Source organism: Lactuca saligna, chromosome 3 (genome assembly GCF_052625555.1).
Source record: "Lactuca saligna cultivar CGN05327 chromosome 3, ASM5262555v1, whole genome shotgun sequence".
NCBI classification, from domain to species: domain Eukaryota; kingdom Viridiplantae; phylum Streptophyta; class Magnoliopsida; order Asterales; family Asteraceae; genus Lactuca; species Lactuca saligna.
In genome coordinates, this window is record NC_136419.1 from 49,027,701 (window position 1) to 49,043,530 (window position 15,830).

The 15,830-nt window shown below is 32.7% G+C and overlaps 3 protein-coding genes across 4 annotated transcripts; 1 reads left to right on the plus strand and 2 right to left on the minus strand.

Annotated features, from left to right (window-relative positions):
• The first annotated feature begins 955 nt into the window (after positions 1-955).
• On the plus strand, positions 956-2,111 carry LOC145036457 (casparian strip membrane protein 1-like). The gene is made up of 3 exons (XM_078984904.1): positions 956-1,230; positions 1,531-1,654; positions 1,752-2,111. The coding sequence occupies exons 1-3, from the start codon at positions 1,007-1,009 to the stop codon at positions 1,980-1,982; spliced, it is 579 nt and encodes a 192-aa protein (XP_078841030.1). The 5' UTR covers positions 956-1,006; the 3' UTR covers positions 1,983-2,111.
• Positions 2,112-2,375: 264 nt separating this feature from the next.
• Positions 2,376-4,056, minus strand: LOC145036455 (Arabinanase/levansucrase/invertase). The gene has a single exon (XM_078984903.1). The coding sequence runs from the start codon at positions 3,970-3,972 to the stop codon at positions 2,488-2,490; it is 1,485 nt and encodes a 494-aa protein (XP_078841029.1). The 5' UTR covers positions 3,973-4,056; the 3' UTR covers positions 2,376-2,487.
• An 819-nt stretch (positions 4,057-4,875) lies between these two features.
• On the minus strand, positions 4,876-7,221 carry LOC145036458 (uncharacterized). 2 transcript variants are annotated; one of them, XM_078984906.1, is made up of 6 exons: positions 7,091-7,191; positions 6,773-6,846; positions 5,898-6,005; positions 5,705-5,827; positions 5,516-5,618; positions 4,876-5,346 (listed from the first exon to the last, which is right to left on the minus strand). In XM_078984906.1, exons 3-6 carry the CDS (start codon positions 5,990-5,992, stop codon positions 5,098-5,100), a joined length of 570 nt encoding a protein of 189 aa, XP_078841032.1. In that variant the 5' UTR covers positions 5,993-6,005; positions 6,773-6,846; positions 7,091-7,191; the 3' UTR covers positions 4,876-5,097. The 2 variants fall into 2 exon arrangements, with proteins under 2 accessions (XP_078841032.1, XP_078841031.1); XM_078984905.1 differs by lacking the exon at positions 6,773-6,846 and having other exon boundaries at positions 7,091-7,221.
• Between the last annotated feature and the right edge of the window lie 8,609 nt (positions 7,222-15,830).

A 15,830-nucleotide genomic window follows, 5' to 3' on the forward strand; every position in this document is an offset into this window, starting at 1 on the left:
TAATAATAATCTTGATTTTTATCGTATAAGTTACATAGATGGTCTTGTGAGTGGTTTTAAAATCAATCATGATTAAATTTTTTTGGCTAACTCCGTTCCCCTCATATGAAGGCATTTTAGTCATTTTATATATCTCTATTCTATTAATATATTATACTCATCTATCAAGACCCTAATTCATTACTCTTCACTCGTTCTAGTTCAAGTTCAAGAACCTGTGAATACTTTTTAGCTACCTATTTTGTTACAATCTAAAAAATTATAGTAGTTGGTTGGAGATACACCTCCACTTAATATGGTCATTTTTATAAATAATTTTAAAATATATCGTTTAAAAGGCAGGCGTTCAAAATAAAGTTACATTGTTTTGATAATGCAAACCACTTAATAGTTACGTTTATATCTGACAAAATAACAAAACATTAATTATATTTCATATTAAAATAAGGCACTTTCTTTAAAATGAAAAAAAATATATATATTATATTTCATTCAATCTAAGATTAAAGTTAATTTGTCAAACTAGGCAGAAATTATCTTCTTTTTTAGTATAATATGCGGTATAAAGATTTTGATTAGGGTTATTGGGAGGGGTTATAGATCCATTGCGCATCTACGCATAAATAAACATAAATGTGTGTATATGTATTTACGTATAAATAAACATAAAATCATTAAAGAAGCATATCCTTATTTTGAATCTATATATGCATTTCTTTAATCAACACCTGAAAAGGCATAATGTTATTTTTGGATCCCAAGCAACAACTACCAAAAATAGACCATATAATGGAGTTGGATGTTGACAAATTGACAATTTCTTCAATATTTGAGTGGGTAAGAGTCCAAGACTTTTTTTTAAAGTTCTTAAGAAACACAACCAAAACCTTACATACAATACTAACTCAACTATCTTGATTTGTATAAATCCCCTAATTTCTTGAGCAACTTCAAATACAAACTCTTAGAGTCATCTTATCTTCTAATTGAAAATTCATAATACAAGATGATGAAAGCCGAGCAACTCGAAGTAGGAGGAGCTACATCTAAGGTCTCAACCCGAGCTAGGTCAAACAAAGGGATTTCTGCAATGGACCTTGTTCTACGCATTGTTGGTGTCGTGGGTACGTTAGCTAGTTCCATTGCCATGGGAACCACAGAACAAACTTTACCCTTTTTCACACGTTTTGTTCGTTTCAATGCTCAATATGATGATTTTCCATCTTTCAGGTAAGTTTGTCTACATCCAACACAAATGACAAATATCAAATACACTTTGCATTTTGCACAAACAAATTTTGAGACACGACAAATGTCTTGCAAACCCATACATAATTCTCAATATAAACGAATTTTAACACCCCCACATGAACATTTGTATGTCACATGGGTATTTTTTATAACAAAAAATAACGAGTTTAAGTATCTTTAGTGACATACGTCGGATTGTCGGATAAATGATAAAGTTGATTACCAATTATGTCATTAGCATTTCTAAAACCGTTATTGATTTGGTATTTTACAAAATAGGTTGTTTGTGATTGTGAATGCAATAGTATGTGCCTATTTTGTCCTCACAATTCCGTTGTCCATCGTTCACGTCATGAGGAGTGCGGCAAGAGGCAGTAGAATTCTTTTGGTAATTCTTGACACGGTAAGAAATTATATAAATAACTCGGGTTTTGAATGTGATAAATGTAGATGTGTTTTTTTTATTGATATTAAAGTTGCAAAATAACATGGTTTTGAAGGTGATGTTGGCTCTTTTAACGGCCGGAGCATCTACGGCAACATCAATTGTGTATTTGGCTCATAATGGTAACAACTCTGCAAACTGGCTGCCAGTCTGTCAACAGTTTAATGACTTCTGTCAACGGGCATCGGGATCACTAATTGGATCGTTTGGCGGGATAGTTGTGTTTATACTATTAATCTTGCTTGCCGCCATAGCATTATCGCAACAAAGGAAGCACTCACTTTGATTTGAGTTTAAAAACGATTGCGATTTTTTCTATGTTTTTCCTTGACTAATTTGTGTATGAAATATTAAGAATCCATATTTTTATGTTCAATTATGATACATTGAAAAACAATTAATACAAATGATTTGAGAAGAATACGAATTCCTTGAACTTTGCGTTCGGTTTTCTTTGTTATCGCTTGAAGTCGCGTTAGTGATTGCATTATCCACCAACAATTTCTTTGAAACGAATCCACGTTCATTACACATAACATGACAAAAGATCTTGTATTGTGTTTGGCATGAACTGAACTTAAAAAAATTAAACACGATAAGAAACGTAATCACCCTTGATCTCTAATCTAAGACAAAAGACATGAATGTCCTTGTCTAATCCCGTGTAACAAACACAACATAAAGAGCACGTATGGAAGTAGTATATAACCATGAACCATATAATTACAAACAAATAATTATGTATCGTGGATTTACATACCGAAGCTAATAGAACCGAATTAGGGTAAATTCTATAGATGAAACCCGGTCCATCTTCGAAAATTCTTGACATCTTTGCCATCGGAAACCGCCATTCCGATTCCGGTGTGCCCGATTCTCCCTATTCCTTTATAGTACAATCTCCATTCATCTTCTTCGCCTTCCATATGAACAAGATAAGGTGACCCAACACCTCCATCATCCCAACACCCTTCGGCATGCTCCAAAATGGGCTCACCACCAACTCTCCTCCAATCCTTTAGCCCATCAGAAGACCTAGCCAACCCAATTGACCTCCTCCCATCAACACCGACCCCTTCATACACCATCAAATAACCCCCATCTTTCTTGTTCTTCACAACACAAGGATTCATGACCCCACACTCATCAAAATTACCAACTTGCCCTCCCCCCATGATCTTCCCGAGCTTCACCCACCTCATTCCATCGCGTGATCTTGCCATTCCGATTCCAAAATGGCCCTTTTCGGAATCGAACGAGTGGTAATACATCCTAAGATCACCACTGGAATGGAAAACAACTCGTGGGGATGCGATAAACATGGAATCCCATTCCCCTTCGGATCCTAAATCGAATAAAGCTCCACTATGGTGTTCTCCTTCAATCCTTGCCCAATGTCTACCGTCTTGACTCATTGCTAAACCAGGTAATGACCTGCAAATCTTCCCAAATGTTTTGCCACCATTTTCAGGGTTTTCTAAGCTGAATTCGAGAGGATTGTCTAGGAATTCAATCTTTTCGTTACTAAAACCAGTATAATACAGCCAATAGACAGCATTGCTTGCTCGAATCTTGGAGCTAGACATGACCATTGATTCACCTGGCATAACACCGTTTGTATCAAAAGCCCACCAATCAGTACTCGATTTCAAGACTAAGCCCACATCGCTACCAGATTGAACAGCTCCTTTGCCTCTTTCCCAGTGGATCCCATTGCTTGAAACCGCTAACCCGATTGAAGGCGTATCCAAATTCCCTCCGGATCTTCCATGATACCACATGTACCACCTCTCTTCTTCATCGCTCAGGAACCTCTTTACTACAGGAGAACCAATTTGAAAACTATCCCAAGAACTCTCTAAACCCAAATCGAGAACCAACCCTCTGGAAACCGAAGTGTTTGAGGTGGAATTTTCTTGATTTGAAGTGGGTTTTTGTAGGTTTTGGATATTGAGATTAGAATCAGATGAAATTATTGAATCTTGATCTTCGATTACGTTGTCTTTGTCATCTGAAATTGTTGGTTTTGTGGAACAGTGGGTTAGAAATACTGGATTTTGATGGGGATTTCTAGGGTTTGATGAGAGAATGATCTGGGGATTGAGGAAAGATGAACAGGCAGTGTAAAGATCGGAAAGATTTGATCTTTTGAAAGATGTGTTGATTGGGTTTCTTGATCTTGGAGTGGTGGGAAATAGGAGGCTGTTAATGGTGGTGGTTGTGGCAGTGAGTTCCATGGAGAGACGAGTGTTTGTGAGAAAATATGAAAAGATCATATTGAATGAGTAGTTGGCAGACTGTATGCCAATAAAACGATGACACGTGTATGGTTTTGCATTCTTCTTTTCTTTTCCTTCTAGTTTTTTATCCTATCCTATGGTTTGATATTTATAGACGGAGAACAAAAGAACAAAAGACATGAGAACGAAATCTTGAATCTTAAATGAAAATATAAAGTAAGCTAAAGCAAATCTCAAGCAAAGATATATCTTGTTACGATTTATATGTATATTTTTAACACTTCTTTAAATTTTAGAATCAATTGGTCTTTCTTTAGACTAATATAAAGCATTAGCATTGTATGCTTTTTTTAATATTTTAATTTTACTTGTGGTTATAATGTCCAAAAAAGCGAAGATAAGGAGTGATCAAAACATCACTTAAATGCAACACGATTAAGAGCATCCAATGAGTCACATTTAAATGAAGAACTTGATATCAGAATTAATGTACTTTTTTGGTATGCTATATTTAAATTTCTTCTAAACCATGATCAAATGGTTTGATTTGTTTAAAATAAATCAGATATCTATGTATCAATATGAAAGGTATCCCTTGTCACCAAACACATAATCAAGTATCATGTAAAAGCAAAAGGAATTAGGTAATACACCTATGGATAGTAAAGCCATAGAAGAAGGAATGTAAAAAAAAAAAAACCTAGTGATTACCCTTCAAGAAAGGTATCAACTATCAAGCCTTTTTGACTAAAACATTCACTTTCTTATTTGGTTTAGAGCACTATCGCCTTATAGCTGTTAGCAATTTATAGCTTAGAAAAACAACTCCACAAATAAAGCATTCTACATAACATGGAAAGATGCCAAAGATCAGAGATTCTTAGTTCATTCTAGAACTAAGAGACTTGTTTTTTACCATTAAGTCATACATGGATAAAGTGAGTAAACGAGTAATGATAGCTCTCATATATAAAATCTTGTATTCTTTTCTAGATTGAATGAAAACCATCTCAATGAAACTAAATGACCATTTGAGGTCAAATAACTCATTCTATCCAGATCAAGTCAAAACAAAACAACTTGAACCAATTATAGTGTTTTATTACACCTCAATTATGCATAAAACAAGTTTAAATTTTTTTTAAAAGCATGGAGTAATCATTAATAGGTGCCAGCTGGCCTGCCTCTATCCAGCATGTCAGCCGCCTGCTGTTCCTTAAGCTTGTCAACAATCTCCAAGATTCTTGGATTGAAAAAACGGTCATGAACATATTTCTTTTCCTCAGCTTGTATCTCCTTCACAGCACTTGGATATGGATTCGGGGGCAATTTCGTCCCTCTAATTTTTGCAATTTCTTTCAATCGTTTATACGCCTTCTTTTTCGCCTTCTTTTGTAGCTTATACTCCGTCTGTAAAAAATAATAATAATACACGTCTTAAACAACTGTGCCCCTCTAGTCGAACAGTGTGGGCCAGCTCAGGGGTTGCTAAACAGCTAAAGCTACTAGAGTTTGTTTATTTATTGCTATATTTGTTTGAAATTGAAACAATGATTTAAAATTTTAGATAATTACTTACATCAGCTACATCTATAGCATCCTCTTCAGTTACACCTTCTTCCTTTAACTCAAGCACCCGACAACCAAATATACGAGATGGGGTCGGGTCAAAATCACGGATCCTTTTTTCCATAACATCAAAATTTTATTAATTGTCATGAAGATCAAAAGGAATAAATAAATGCAAGAAATATGATGAAATAAGTACTTGATGGGATCTTCATGCAATGATTCAGGATGCTTCTTATAGAACTTATTCACATAAACATCCTCAGGGAGGCAGATTCGTTCCACTTTCTTTTCAGCACGTGGAAACACTGCAGGTGGAGACCTACAAAATTCATTTTACAAAATCAGAAATATTTAATTTAAAGATGTGAAGAATTCAATAGGATACATACTTTTCCATAGCCTTGAGCCAAACAGGCTTCACTTTGGCCAAACCATTTACTAGCTTTCTTGTTTTTGTAAGCAAGTCGCCTTTTGTAAATGACATTGCTTTTTTACTTCTGCATCAACAATTTCAAGATGTTAACTTTGGATAAATTAAGTTTGAATCAAACAAAATATAATGCAGTTTTTACTTTTAGAACCACACTTGTTTTTCTTGAATGTAGTTCATTGTTTCATTAAAATGAAAAGGTTTGAAGCATTGCATTGTATCCACTGTTTTCTTGAATGTAAAGTTCATTAAAATCACATCCACAGTCGAAAGAAATGCATCAACAAATACCATAATGTAGTTTTTCTTTTAGAAATAAAGGGTTTTCCATAAGATATTTCATCCAATCATGATCTGCAAGTATTAACCTCTTTTAACCAAAAAACTAGCCCAGAGTTCATGCCATTACACAGGAAAACATGATCAAATCCACAACCAAAAAGAAGAACCAAGTCACACTAAAAAATGAACCCAAATCACCCCTGAAGCAATTACCCCACAATCTTCATTAAAAAACGTATACTTGTAACCCGTCAAATAGCATATTTTGAATCAGATTATACAAAATCAAACAATGAAGGTGATAAAAAGCGGTATAGAGTCGTATCACAAATTCCATCAAGATGTTATCAGACAGGGACAGGGATCTCGTCATTCAAAATCCAGTCACTTTAACATTTGATTAAAATTTTTGAAGAAAAAGAAGTCAAATTGAGAGCACCATTCCAGTAAACGAATTCCCCTATTTCGAACCTAATTCCGTTCAAGTTTTCTCTATTTAAGCTATTAAATTCTTGTCGAAACAAACTAGGGCAAGGAAAAAATGAATCGAACCTTCAGTAGGTTTGAGCCAATGAGCAATCGCAAGTGATGAAGATGGTGGTGATGACCGATGGAGAAGCAGCGGACTGGTTACGAAAAGAGGAAGAGAGGAGGAGAAAGAGCTGATGGTCAATGGTGGTTAAGATCGATGGAGAAGAAGAAGAATAAGAGAATGAGAGGGGAGAATAGAGAAAATGGTGGTCGGTGAAAGATGAGAACGAGAGGGTATTAGGTTATGAAAATCATTTTATCTCAAGAAGCTGTAAGTTGTTTTAAAACACAAATCCAAACAATTATTTAAAATAGAACTTCATCACAATATCATATTACCTGCGGCGGAACTCCGGCGAGTTGATTTGGCGACGTTGCTAGACTTCTCTTCCTTCCTCTTGAGACGACTGTGAATTACTCTTTTCATCTGTTCATTGCCACAAGGGGTGGTGGTTATCAGAGTGAGTTACAAGTATAGTCCTAGACTAAATTAACCAACATTTTTGGCCCCTTAGCTTTCAGTTTTGAGTTAATGTCATCAAACTTTAACGAAGATTTATGTTTGTTCCATGACAAAGTTGCAAAAATGATCCCTATGGTTGGTAAAATTTTGTAGTTTTGGTTCAAAACGAAATGTTGGTTCACCAATAGTCCAATTTTAGATCTTGTGTGGTTTTGATCCCTTTAGTTAACATTTTTGTGTGTTAGTCCAGACCCAACATGAAATGATGAATATGTCTTTCTGATACATTTTTTATATTTTGTGTATTTAATTTAATGTATAATTATTAATAAACATTCTCTCTCTCTCTCTCTCTCTCTCTCTCTCTCTCTCTCTCTCTCTCTCTCGTTAACCCACTATGAAACAGTTCTTGGATTTGGAAACCTAAGATCGTCATCCTAGTTTCCGGCTATCTACACTCCTATCAAACCCTTACCCAACACCACCCTCTCCTAAATATGGTCCACAGAGATCGACATTAGCTAAAAATGAAGTGTAATTGAAGTAACTGAACTGATCGGTGCCGGGGACAAGACTAGAGAGGTTGTTGTAGGAGAAATCAACGAATGTTAAGCTTTGTATTGACGTTGCAGATGTTGGAATGCTTCTGATGAGATGATTATGAGAGACGTTTAAGTAATTTAGAATGTGCATGCCTGTGATTTCTTTTGGGATTTCGTCGAAGAGTTGGTTACGGCTGAGATCGACATATGTTAAAAGTTTACATTGGATGATTTTAGGAGCGATTTTGTCGGATAAACTGTTGTGGCTGAAATCGATCTTGGATAGTTGTTGTAGTTTGCCTATTTCGTCGGGAATGTTATCGGTAAACTTGTTACCATCGAGTAAAAGCTTCTACACACCAGAAAATTGATCGAGATTCGTTGAAACATAATCTATCACTGGGAATTCACTAGATAGAAGATTGTTCTGAAGCTCAACCTGTGATAGATGAGGCAAAATGAAAAGCCCTTTTGGAATCGATCCATTAAGGAAATTTTCTCCCATTCGAATTTGATTTGGTGATTGTCATTCACCAAGAGACTCCGGAATCGAACGATGAAATTGGGGTTTCTGATGAGGTGTTTGTGCGAAATGAAGTTAATGATGATGAAATTGAAGAATAAGGGGATATGAAGACGATGAAGGAGCTCATTGATATATACTTGGCCCTTTTCTCTTTCTTTAAGTATTTGTATCTTATAACAACAATCGAAGGTTTAGAGTATGTTGATGTTGTTCTTGATTTAAAAAAAAAAAAAAAAAAAAAAAAAAAAAAAAAAAAAAAACTTTTGTTTTTCTTGGTGAGCAATGTGGAATTGGATTCCAATGGTGACGGGACGATGAAGGTGAACGTCAAAGGTGATGATGGTATTAGTTTTGATGGGTTTTTGGTGAGGAAAAGAGGAAGGGAATCGCAAAAGAGAGTTTGGAACCATTTGGAGAGAGAGAGAGAGAGAGAGAGAGAGAGAGAGAGAGAGAGAGAGAGAGAGAGAGAGAGAGAGAGAGAGAGAGAGAGAGAGAGAGATTTCTCAATTTTAATTAATGAAAAACATTTGATTAATTATAAAAAAATAAAAACAAATATAAGGGTATAATAGTCTTTTATGTTGACAGGGACCAAAAACAATAGAAAAATCCAATTTCGGACCAGTGGTGTACCAACATTTCGTTTTGGACCAAAACTGCAGAATTTTGCCAACTACAAGGACCATTTTTGCAATTTTGTCTTTGTTCCATCTATTTTTTATTTTAATTATTAAACCAATAAAAATAAGGGACAACTACTAATCTAGCCAAATTAAGAAAGTCATTAGCAATTTATGGCCAAAAATTAGTAAATGTCCAAATATAGCCCACAAAACCGTAGGTTTCGATATTCGTCTACTGTTTCGCCAGATCGTCTACTGTTTCGTGTTTTTTATAAAAAAAATTTCATTTTTAGGATACAAAACCGTAGGTTTTTTAAAACCTACGGTTTCTCTCGAAACATACGATTTCCCAAACCGTAGCTACAGTTTTGGGTGGAAAAATACGGTTTTTTTTTTAAATGTACTGTTTTGGGGGGTTTTAACTAAAAAAAAAAAAAAAAAAAAAAACATAGGTTTTGAGAGGAAACCATAGGTTTTAGAAAACCTATGGTTTTGTATCCTAAAAATGAATATATATATATATATATATATATATATATATATATATATATATATATATATATATATATATATATATATATATATATATATATATATAGAAAACACGAAACAGTAGACAATTTGGCGAAACAGTAGTCAACCTACACTTGACTACTCTTTTGTGGGTTATTTTTGGCTAAGTGTTTTTTTTGTTTTTTTTGTTTTTTTTTTTTTTTTTTTTTTTGGCTATTTTTTGATAAGTAATTAAGGATTTTAGCTAGATTTGTATTTTCCCCTAAAAATAATATTTTAAGCATTTTCTATTATAAAATTTTATAAACTATATAAATTAAACTTTTTTTTATTGTTTTACCACTAAAATCAATAAAAGTAACATTTTTAAGAGTTTCTTTGAATGTAAAACCTTATTATATGGGTATATAAATCAACAAAATGAGTTTTAGTTTATTTGATCTCTCTTTATATATATATATATATATATATATATATATATATATATATATATATATATATATATATATATATATATATATATATATATATATATATAATGTGGATGGACAATTATTGTGTGGACGTGTCGATAATATTATTTTATGAAAATTACTAAGAGAATATGTTGTTTAGTAATATGAATACGTTCAATCTCACAGAACTATTGTTATTTTAATGAATTATCAACAATTCTAATTCATTTTTTTCTCATTTATAGTTTTTATTTATTTTAATTCTTACAGAATACGACTCAATAAACATCCTGATAACATTTTGATAGAATAACAATAATTAAAAAAATCTATAATAACCTTATAGACGATTTAATTAGTGAAAATACTTAATAATTAAAACAATTATATAAGATTGAATGTATTCATATTATCAAACAACATATTTTGTTTGTAACTCTCACAGAATAGCATTATCCACATGTCCACACAATAGATGTCAATCCACTTTTAAACCTCTCTCTCTCTCTCTCTGTATATATATATATATATATATATATATATATATATATATATATATATATATATATATATATATATCTTTGTAACTCTCACAGAATAGCATTATCCACAATCCACATAATAGATGTCAATCCACTTTTGAACCCCTCTCTCTCTCTCTCTCTCTCTCTCTCTCTCTCTCTCTATATATATATATATATATATATATATATATATATATATATATATATATATATATATATTAGAATATAAATCTCATTGTGTTATTTTCAACAATCAGACTTATTGATTACATTTTTTTTCTTAGATTTTGCACACTTTGATCATTTTGCTAAAAGCTTTTTATTTTTTTTTCACGAATTTTATAAAATGTATCTTAGGTTTAAAATTAAGAAACCTAATAAAGACAATTAAAACTCACCAAAAATAAAAGATTTAAAATTAGGAAACCTAATAAATATAATTAAAACTCACCAAAAATAAAATGAATAAAACAGAAGTGCCCTAATTTAGTCATGTTCTTTCTCATTAGCACTCCCTCAATCTGTTCTTCTCATTGACACACACACGAAAGTGTCATAATCCTGCAACCCGAGTTGTTGAAGCTTCCTTCCTCCCTATCAATCTCATACTGTGTTTATGTTTCAAATTTGATGAACAAAATCCTAATTCTACTATTGCTTTCAAGATTCTTCCTTCTTTATCAGGATTTTCAAATCAACAAGTCATCATCATTACTGGTAAGCTTTTCGACCATCCGGTGATTATTTTTGTGTTTCCTCCATCTGAAAAATTCGTCTTTACCAAGAGATGTGTCCTATGATCTCATACATTTTTATAGATTCAATTGCAAGGGTGTAAATGAGGCGGTTTGGTTCGGTTATTGGTCAAAGCCGAACCATAACCATTACAATTGGTTAATGTATTTCGATAATCATTGGGTAGCGGTTAATATTGATTTTGATTAATGGTTTTAGTTGGTTAATGGTTATGGTTTATGGTTTATATCGGATAACCAAAATGGTCAAAGATGATACAAAAATAAAAATATTTCTATAAAAATTTAAAAATACAATCTATCGTTATAAAAAGTGAATAGTTGTGTATATATAATTGTATTAATAGAATAATACTTTAACTATCTAACTCCAAACAATTATTAGGGGTGTATGTACATAGTGCTAAGGTGGGCCCTAGGACATACCTTATTTTGCAACTTATATTATAAATTATACTTAAAAAAAAAAAAGAACTACCATATAAATTTTAAAGAACCTATCTCCACCCCACAACTCATAAGTTTGTGACATTTGCCTATTTCCAAGTTTATATAATTAGTCGAGATTTGAGAATATTTGATTGATAATAAAACGTATGTTAGTTCTAAAGTTCTAAATTGATATTCTCATTATTTAGCTTTCAGAACCGCTGCCCCAACTCATCCATCAAAACTGAAAGTAATCACAAAACAATATATTACTTAATTACTTATCCTATGAATTTGATTATGCATTATAAGTATTAAATAGTAGCATATTAAACCATTATACTACTACCGAAAAATATTGTGGATATAAAATTAATGTTATGTTTGCTAGTTACGATTAGTGACTATTTTGAAATCAATGTTGTTCTTAGTTACAATTAACATGGTTAACTCGAAAGTTATTGAAAAAAATATGTTTTGGAAAGTGTCGATAATGATACAATGAATATATTTCAAGATACAAGACACATATGATATAATTGTAAGAAAATTAATATAATTGTTGAAGTTATGTTTAATTTTTTTTATTTATACGACCCACCTTACAATTAATATTTTTTACCCTTTCATTTTTTCGGTTTCACTTAAATTAGGAACCACGTGTTTTCGATTCTAGATTCGCCACTGATAATTACCCTTAAAATTTTCAATTCCCAATATAATTGCATACCATATATTTATTATTATATTATTCTAAAAACATTATTAATATAAATGGTTCGGTTCTGTTTATAATGATTCGGTTTTTGATGAAAACCATAATCGAACCATATGTATTCGGTTAATGAAAATTAAAAACTAAACCATATCTTTTATTAATGGTTCGGTTAAAATGGTTCAGTTAATTTGGTTATGATTTGATTTTTTGGTTAATATGTTCACCCTTATTCAATTGTATGTTCATCTTCTTTCTCTATCCTACTCCAAGTTAGGTTCGTCATCCCCTATGTTAATGGAGGATTCGTTTTTATTATAATCAATTATTGTGGTTTGTTTGATGATTTACCCCATGCAACCATTTCTTTTTTAAATTTTGATTTCAATTATATCTTAGTGTGATATTATTATACATAAATTACATTATGGATGTTGTATTTTATCAAAATTTCTATTTCAATATTCACCAACCACCTGCTCGACGAAATGCTTCATATTATCGATAGAGATTATATTCAAGTAAACCTTTTACTCGATTCTTATGAAATTGTTATGCAACAGACCAAAAACCAAATAAAATTTTTCATTTTTAATTAAGGTTTACAATCATAAGTTGGATACCAAAAATCCAATACATAATCATCATCATATAAAATCATCAATTCGGACCCTTGCCCTTAGAACCGGAAGTACCTGAAATCACAATACAACTTGTAAGCTCATGCTTAATGAGTTTTCCCGAAATAACACATACCAATCATACAAATGGGCCCAGCCCCGGGGTTCATTCCAATGCAAAACAAGTATGGGCCCCTACCATGGGGACTCACCTTGGGGTATATTTTAACCCAAATATATCACGGTGGGCCCTACCCTGGGGTATATTTCAACCTCTTATACCATATTGGGCCCCACCCTGGTGTGTGTTTCAACCCGACCACAACATGTATCACATAACAACTAGCATACTACATAACCAAATAATGGGTCGGCCTTGGTTCTTTCGACCCATAATACCGGGAAGAGACTCACCTCGGTTTGATGATAAGTACTAACTGCTCGGCTACCGATCCAGACTTCTCACATTGTATATATAAAAATTACCATAATTAGAATTATGGCACAAACCCAATCATGGGACCAAAATCCCTAAGTCCAAACTCTTTAAATAAGGCTCGAAAGCATTTTCTCCTTTAATGGGCCTAACCATAATCGACCCATTATAGTAACGGCCCTAAGGCCTAAAAGGCCCAAACTATGACACATAAGGCCCATAAACAAAATTAGTCCCACTTATCCTAACCAGGCTAAGGCCCAAATCAGTATTCTGGAAGTCTGCAAGGCAGCCTTAAACTCCTAGGGTCAAAAAAATGAAGCCCATCACCGAAGGCCCAAACACCGCAACCCATTGTTGAGTACGTCTCGCATACTCAACTTATACGCTAAGCGTACACTCTTAAGGGCATGTACGCTGCACGTACGGGCTTGTACACCCAGCGTACTCCTCAGGTTTGCCAACTTTGCATTTTAGCTCTTAATTGGTTAAGACATTAGCCTCAAGACTCATATCTAATCTCCTTGAAGTGGTTCATCATGTAAAGTTGCAAAACTTTACGTGCATGCAAGGCTCAATAAGGTCCTAAAGCTCAAAAGAGCTTAATAAATGACTTTATACTTGCATGGAGATCACAAACACCATAAAGCTTGTACCTTTAAGCTTAAAGAGTCCCCTAAACGTCCAGATCTACAATATTGGCATCTCAAATGGTCTTAACTCTTCAAGACCACCCAAAGGGACCAAAAATGACCAAAGTAAGCTTAAGAAGAGATCTAAGAAATAGATAAGCAAGTTATGAACTCTAAACCTCCAGAAGCTCCCTAAGATGATGTGGATGTTGGATCTAGAAGTTCAACCACGTCCAAGACTTTCACCACGAGATCTTCTTCTTGCAAACACACCAAAAATGGCTCCTTTTTGTTATTTCAAGCTCAAAATCACCTCTAATGGCTATTTAGGGTTTTAAGGACGTTTAAAGGTAAAGTGGATGATAAAGGTGAGGGTCCAAAGACCATAAATGGGTTTAAATATGGGACAAGTCCGAAGATCAAGGTTTTAGACACAGGTCACGTACGCCCCGCATACCTCCTCATACGCCCTGCATACGAGGCTCAGCTACCCGATCATGCACGCCTCTGTACGCTAAGCGTATATGCATGTACGCCCAACGTATGAGGGGTATTCTTTGCCAACTAAAGTTTCAACAAAAACTTATAAGGGAAATTACCTGAATTCAGATGTTACATGTTAGTATTTTGCTTCCTTTGTTTTTTATTGGAATTAGTTTAAGTGTTGTTTGAACTCCTGTTTTGAAAGCATTTATTGCCTATAACCAAAATCATACAGGATGAAGATACTAAGTTGATTAGTTTTAGGGATACATGGATAATGATAATCATATGTTTTTCTAATCATTTGTATTACAATTTCTTACATGTCCATCTACATCCTGATTAAATCTTAGCTTCCCAAGATAAATTCATTAATCAACATGCCTTAGTTTCAAGATTGAAGAATTAAACAAAATGGATCTTATATAAGTATACCATGCCATATGTTATTGCAGATTGCAAACATTTAGAAAACAAATAATGTCACATTATTAGTCACATCACTTTTTATGATATCACAACTCATAAGAATTCCATCATTTTTTTCATCAATTTGATCTTATGTTATTCAAACTATGTGTAAGACCCATGTATTACATGAGTTCATTTTAAAGAAAAAATATGAAATTATAAACATTTGAGAAGTTTGAATTTATAGGAAAAAAATAAATAAATATTAAATTATTAAAATTAAATTGTTTGTTTATCTTTTAAATTAAACAAATAATTTAGATAAATAAATAAAGAAAACTAATAAAACTTTAATTTAGAAAATTTTAAATTAGAAGGAAATCAATTAATGAAATTGATATGCCTTTATTATTATATTTTTGCAATTATTATATTTAAATATTATATGAAAATTAATAAAATAAAATTAAAAAAAACCATGTGGAAAACATTTAATTGAAAATAACCACAAAATGGCATGTGGCTAGATCAATAAGAATGTTACATGTGACAAAAAGTTCTTTATTTATTAGACTGGAAAGAGTGGGAGGGATGGTTCCCTCACTTTTGATGGGCCATACCCTTCCTTCCTTCACTCTCCTTTCTCTCACCTAAAAGCCAAAGAGTGGGTGAGAAGCCCTTCCCTCACCCTTTTTTTTTTATATAAATAAAATTAACTTAATTAAAATTTAAAATTAAAATTTTTAAATTAATATTAAACATAAAACTTAATTAAAAATCAAAAGCATTTCATTAATTAAAATAAAACTTACATTAAACCTAAAATGTAAAAAAGTAGACAATTAAAAAAACACACATAAACTAAAAATCAAACAAACTCGAGAGCCGGTCCCAAGAGATGATCGATATTTTCCATCAAAAACTTCATGTCTTCCATTTCTTGTCTCTCTGC

What these genes read in the sequence shown, in the direction of transcription:
- LOC145036457 (XM_078984904.1), top strand. Translation starts at nt 1,007, where the DNA reads ATGATGAAAGCCGAGCAACTCGAAGTAGGAGGAGCTACATCTAAGGTC. An exon ending in GATGATTTTCCATCTTTCAG is followed by an intron (nt 1,231 to 1,530) that starts GTAAGTTTGTCT and finishes TTTACAAAATAG; the next exon opens with GTTGTTTGTGATTGTGAATG. An exon ending in TTTTGGTAATTCTTGACACG is followed by an intron (nt 1,655 to 1,751) that starts GTAAGAAATTAT and finishes ATGGTTTTGAAG; the next exon opens with GTGATGTTGGCTCTTTTAAC.
- LOC145036455 (XM_078984903.1), bottom strand. Translation starts at nt 3,972, where the DNA reads ATGATCTTTTCATATTTTCTCACAAACACTCGTCTCTCCATGGAACTC.
- LOC145036458 (XM_078984905.1), bottom strand. Translation starts at nt 5,992, where the DNA reads ATGTCATTTACAAAAGGCGACTTGCTTACAAAAACAAGAAAGCTAGTA. An exon ending in TTGCATGAAGATCCCATCAA is followed by an intron (nt 5,619 to 5,704) that starts GTACTTATTTCA and finishes TATGGAAAAAAG; the next exon opens with GATCCGTGATTTTGACCCGA. An exon ending in ATGCTATAGATGTAGCTGAT is followed by an intron (nt 5,347 to 5,515) that starts GTAAGTAATTAT and finishes TATTTTTTACAG; the next exon opens with ACGGAGTATAAGCTACAAAA.